The 5,854-nt window shown below is 35.7% G+C and overlaps 1 protein-coding gene across 1 annotated transcript in view; it reads right to left on the bottom strand.

Moving 5' to 3' along the window:
* Positions 1-5,844, bottom strand: part of LOC108728480 (uncharacterized) — a 64,243-nt gene extending 58,399 nt beyond the window's left edge. Inside the window, exon 1 of the mRNA XM_018457040.1 lies at positions 5,149-5,844. Within this exon, the coding sequence (XP_018312542.1) occupies positions 5,149-5,206 (58 nt within the window). The 5' untranslated portion in view covers positions 5,207-5,844. The remainder of the gene's footprint in view (positions 1-5,148) is intronic.
* Positions 5,845-5,854: the final 10 nt, after the last annotated feature.

Here is a 5,854-nt window from a genome sequence, read left to right on the forward strand (position 1 = left end):
TAGAGCAAAAAATTAGCAAAAAAATAGCCCTTCAAGAATATGTACTTGATTTTTCATTTGCTGCTTTTTTTCTTTGTGGCTGTGCTAACTTTGATCTTAAGCTAGCACAGCCATGGGTTTTAGCGAATCGGCTGGAGCAAAAAAATCGGGAATAGAGCAAAAAATTAGCAAAAAAATAGCAAAAAAATGTGGTATAGGTCGCGTTTGATTGTGCTGAAGTGGCTGTGCCAGCTTAATAGACGTAATTGACAAGACGGTGCTAAATTCCCGTCCCGAACTACATTCTTGGCAGAGTGGTTAGTTAGTTAAATTAGTTAAATAAAATCATTATTTATCTCAAATAATATACAGATCAATTTCTCTCGTTTTTCATAGAATGGATTTTTATGCAATGTGATGCAACGATATCTTTAAAACTGGTTGCAAACTGGTTGCGCTTAATCAGTGCAGTATAAAGGAATACATAATATACACGATATAAAAAAAAACTTATGGCGTAAATGAAGATTTTGTTTTTATTTGTTTAATAGGTAAAAGTAAGAAGTGTGTGATTTTAAGATATCGTAGTCTTTGAAAATTTATTTTACAACTCATAAAACTAAAAACAATTAACCGTATATAACAGTTATAACATATTGCCATAAAAATATTTATTATACCATATATATGTGGGAAAAAAATGCTGCCATTTCTTATAGTGCACTTGACTTGAAAATGTACTTAACTTGAATACCGAAATAATAATAGCGATACTAAACGCTTCGACAAGGGAAACATTTTTTCTTACTTTTCCTGCATATTTTGTTGGATTTTCTGTGTACTTTATAAAGCAGCTGAACGATTCCGCTACCTGAACCTTCGAAGGCGTAAAGGCGTGCGGTATTTCTTTAAAGATTTAAATACACTATGAGAAAGAGAGAGAGAGAGAGAGAGAGAGAGAGAGAGAGAGCAAAAGAAAAAAGAGATAGATAGAAAGGAAAAAATATATATATGTGTGCGTGTGTGTGTGTGTGTGTGTGTATTGTAAGTCTGAGAAGCTCGTTTTAAAAGCCTGCTTTAAATTTTTGCAGGTCCGTACAGGTTTGCTCTTGCTCCAGAAAATATTTCTTTAGCCTGTGAACATTATTATGACTTAACAATACCGCAGTATACATACAAATTCGTCTCTAAAAACCCATATAATCGCCTGCGATTTTTTTTATGGATTGCTCTGAGAAACGTAGCCTTCAAATCTTTATCAAGTTTAAGCCTCGAGATTTTCATTTTGTCATGAATCTAATTCTTAAATATCTGGAACAAGTACAACAATGTTTCTTTCATGTATTTTTCTTTCAGATTGATACGTTTCTTGTTCTATTTAAACCTGAGAAATTTGTGACATTCTTAAGTAATCACAAAAAATTAAAAATATAGAATTATACTACTGAAAATGCATAAAAAATCTCTCTCACGTTCTTCCATGTTCAAATAGATTTTCTACAGGTCATTATATTTTGATATATAATAAAAAATAAAGTCGAAGTTAAAATTTTTCGGCGTTAACAAAACGTCCATAATTGTCTTAAATCTCAAACAGTTACGAAGATTTATAAATGCGTTCATAATGTAATTGTTCATAGTACAAAAGAAAACAAGATGGCAAGAAGAAAGTTTGTTCATATTTATATTCAAGTTTCTTTCTTATCTATAAGATGCATTAGAATACGTTCCTAAAATTCTTATATATAACTTATTTCAAATTCAATCTGTATATGTATGTATTATTTCTCTTTGACAGATTTTTCATCTTTATCAATCACCGTAATAGATTTAAAGACGCTGAGAATTTGGAAATTCTTGCAAAATATTCACGACAAAGATTCAACAGACAGATTAGATTTAGATCGGTATGACTCGTTCGACCGTCGCGACGTAAGGTGCAACCCACGTGCACACCGTGACATTCCAATCGTGACTTGCAATCTGCATTCGTAACTTCGTATCTACTCCGACCAATGCCCGATCTTTTACGCTTATAATCTCCTTTTAACGGCGTACACGGTATGAATAAGAACTCGCTAAGTAAAGCGGCTCGTTGAAAGCGCGATAATTGCAATACCGTTAGCTCATGTTTATATAATTATAGACTTTTAAAGATTTAAAGCAAATACGTTATTGTAAGCTCTGGGCTTGTATCACTGTTTGTTGACCAAACAGAAAGAAATATAATTTTTCAATATCAGATTTAATCGTTTATAAGATAAAAAGCATCGTTTGTATATTATTCATAAAGCAATGACCGTTAAATTAAAAGGTTGATAAAAGTTCTTTCCTTCCGAATGAAAGAAAGACGTCATGTTACGCGTCATGCATTCTGTAAGTTTGATCTTTGTAGTAACTAATTACATTGAGAGAAAAGTTTTTAGTATTTGTGACTATAATTACATGTTACCATAATTATGATTATTACTGTAATAATGTTAGTAATAACCATATATACGTTTTATAAACTATATTACGACTGCATTCGGAAACATCACTCGAATATTCCCGTGTATCGTTTTATCCTTGTTGTTCACCCAATGTTAAACAAGAATAAGATGATACACGAGGGTATCCAGGTGATGTTTCCGAATGTAGCCTAGGTGGAGCGATTTTTTTACCTCTTGTTGTACATATATTTTCAGAAAAGGGCGTACAATGATGAATTCTGACACATATACACACACACACGTGGAAATTTTTAAATAAATATCTAGTCCTGCTAAAAAAGAGTCGTTTCATTCATCAATATATAATAATATATATAATAATAACATAACTAATAATAATAAATATATATGTAAGAATAATTACAATTTGTAATTATTTTCAGTGATAACTGTATACGTATATTTGATAGAATTATACATATAGTTATTATTACTAACATTATAATAGTAATAACCGTAATAATGGTAACATGTAATTGAGGGATTGGCGGAATAAAGGCGGAATAAACAATTCTACTTAGGCCCTTTTTTCGGAGATTAGCGCAAATAAACAAAGAATTGATGTTGCTTACATTAGTTAAATATGAAGTATAATAGTTAAATACGTTTCGATTGTTTCGATTGTCCTATGGTGGTGAAAATGATATAATCTATGGAAAAAGTGCATAAATGATTTAAAATCATTAATGACATTTTTACCAGAGACTGAACGAAAATGGTACAACAATAATGTGTTTTCATTACAATATATTTATGTTAAAAAATCTTACGAAAACTCGTCAGATGATTGAACATTATTTCAATTTATTTTGTACAAGTAAAAGTAAAATGTATTTGCAATTCATAATCTTTTCTTCCTGTCGATTCTTATAATATTATGATCAATATTCGGAAAAAGGGACTAAGTGCATTTTTTAAATTGCAAATAACTTTTTAAATATTGATCATAATAGAGAAATATTATAATATATAACTTCTCAAAGACATTATATAAATATACATTTAATATTGTTCCCATTTGTGGTATAATAAAAAAGTAACAAGTTATTTTAATTTTTATCAAAATCAAGATTTTGTAATTAGGCCTTTATTCCGCCAATCCCTCAATTATAATCACAAATATAAAAAAAATTTCTTCAATGTATATTTAATTTATTGCAAGGTGAAAAAGAGAAAATCTATTCGGCACTACTGCTACTTGCTGCGCTCGAGTTTAAATGATTCCACTGATAAAGTGCTGATGCATGCCATCGCAATGGCTCTTCTTACATAGACAATCAGTCGTGTATTGGTGATATTGAATTCGCGATGCACCCGTGATCGCGTGCTGGCGAACGCGCATTTCGCGATGCACGAAATGAGAAGAATCGACGAAAATGCGGACGATGTCGTCGCAGACGTACTTATAAAATGTGTTTGATCGATGGAAGAGCAGGCGTTACGTTAGTATCCCGGAAGCCAAATAAATTGATCAACTTCACAAAATAAAAAAATAGAGAAAATTGGTGAAGTTACAAGCTAATCGCACACGCTCCGGTGATGAATCAAGAATCTATTTAACAAATCGGAGTTGGCTGAAAGAGACCTTATCTCGAAATCAAAACGAAAAGATCGGGGGTTCTTCTCTAACCCTCCTCCCCTCCGCGTGATGCCACACAAAAGACTCACTGAACCGCGACACGAGCGAAAATGTGTCATTACCGCGCAAATTACGATGCCGGCGCTTCCATCCTGCGTCCCCCCCGATATAATTGCCGTGAATTAGCATCGATCGATGGACAGCCTGTGGAGAGATGTCGGCGGTATATCGCGGGGACTTGTGACTACTAACACTGCAATCGCGTTTCTCGGAGCGTAAATTACATGGGGGTTTTGGAAGAGCTGAAATACTCTCTGAACAGTGCAGATTCAGAAACTAGGATTCCTCCGATATTTATTACGATTATTATAAGACTATAAAAAGTAATTTGCGCAGCCAGTTCCCTGCTCGTTGTCTGATGCAATCAGTATTTTTTGATATCGCTAGGATCAACGAATTAATTAAACACATTGAAAAATCTACAGATCGCATTGGATTTCAGTATAGAAATTTGACGCATTTTTATTCGTAATTTTTTTACTCCGTGCATTTTGATGTATGTACAGTTAAATATTAACTTGTGCACAGTAAAGGACTGGCAAACAAATCATTGTGTAAAAGTTAAACTAATAAAGATCGAAACGTCTATTTGTTAGATCGTATTAAATCGGAAATATTATACTAAGATTTGTCACATTAGGAAAAGTGTAGGCTTCCGTGCTCTTTATATTAAATTGTTTAAATTACTAGGGTTGGACCATACAGGACATAGAATTTCTAGTAATTTACTAAAACGCAAGCAATCCAGTAGGAAAGCATACATCGTGTGCCGCAGGCTTTATATAATTTTCACCTCGTGTCAAGGTACACAATCGCCAAGCGTGCTCGGTTGATCTCATTTGATTCATTCATCTCACAATTCGCGGGGCAGGCACGAAGCTTTAATCGATCGCCCCCGATTCCATCGGGATGCGAGCCACCGCGTGAATTACAGTGTCGGGCGCGACCCCGGAGAAGTGTAATAATCCTCAACGGCACGTGGCAGCCCGGCTTACGGATGATTTATGTATGTATACACGAAGATTGAAAAGTACTTACTTTGACAGCTGGCGACTCCCAGAAGGACGATTAGCAGCAGGGTCCTCGTCGACTTCATTTTCCACGGAGGTTGTTTCTGCAGCTGTCACAGCACACTTATTAAGGTTACTTCGCTCTTTCAAGAAGAGTTTCCAAGTCACTCGGAGAATCACGGCGGCCCTCCGATAAAACGAATCGACGAACTCCAAAGAACGAGAGTTACGAGAGAAAAGGAAGCCCTCGGTTCACGATTGTCCCGCTTCCTGTTCTCCTCACCTTTTATTTCTTTCCGTCTTCGCGAGACGAAACGGAGCGTGCAGGCACTTTTCGCGTTAATTTCACCATGCAGAGGCGAATAGATACCGTTCCACGACTCCCAGCGTTACGCTGGTTTCCTTCGATAACGGCACGACGACGACCGCCGCGTGCGGATTGTCTTCTCAGAGAAAAAAAAAAAGAGACCGAGGGTGAGTGGGAAAAAACTCACCCTTTACTTTTAGATTTCTATCGCCAGTGTGCGAGGACTAGGAAGAACCGTGATATTCTTTCGGCTCATGCGTGCGAACGATTGTGCCAACTAACCCTTTCACGAGAGGATTAACAAACACGCGCGGAAAATTGGCTGGCAACCGGCCAGTGTCGTCGGTTTAGATACGTGGGATGAAGCGAAGGCGACCGCACGACACAGCGGCTCACAGACGAATGCCACCGAACCGAAAGGCGAGAG

This window comes from Mycetomoellerius zeteki, unplaced genomic scaffold (genome assembly GCF_001594055.1).
Source record: "Mycetomoellerius zeteki isolate Tzet28-1 unplaced genomic scaffold, Tzet1.0 scaffold62, whole genome shotgun sequence".
Lineage (NCBI taxonomy): Eukaryota > Metazoa > Arthropoda > Insecta > Hymenoptera > Formicidae > Mycetomoellerius > Mycetomoellerius zeteki.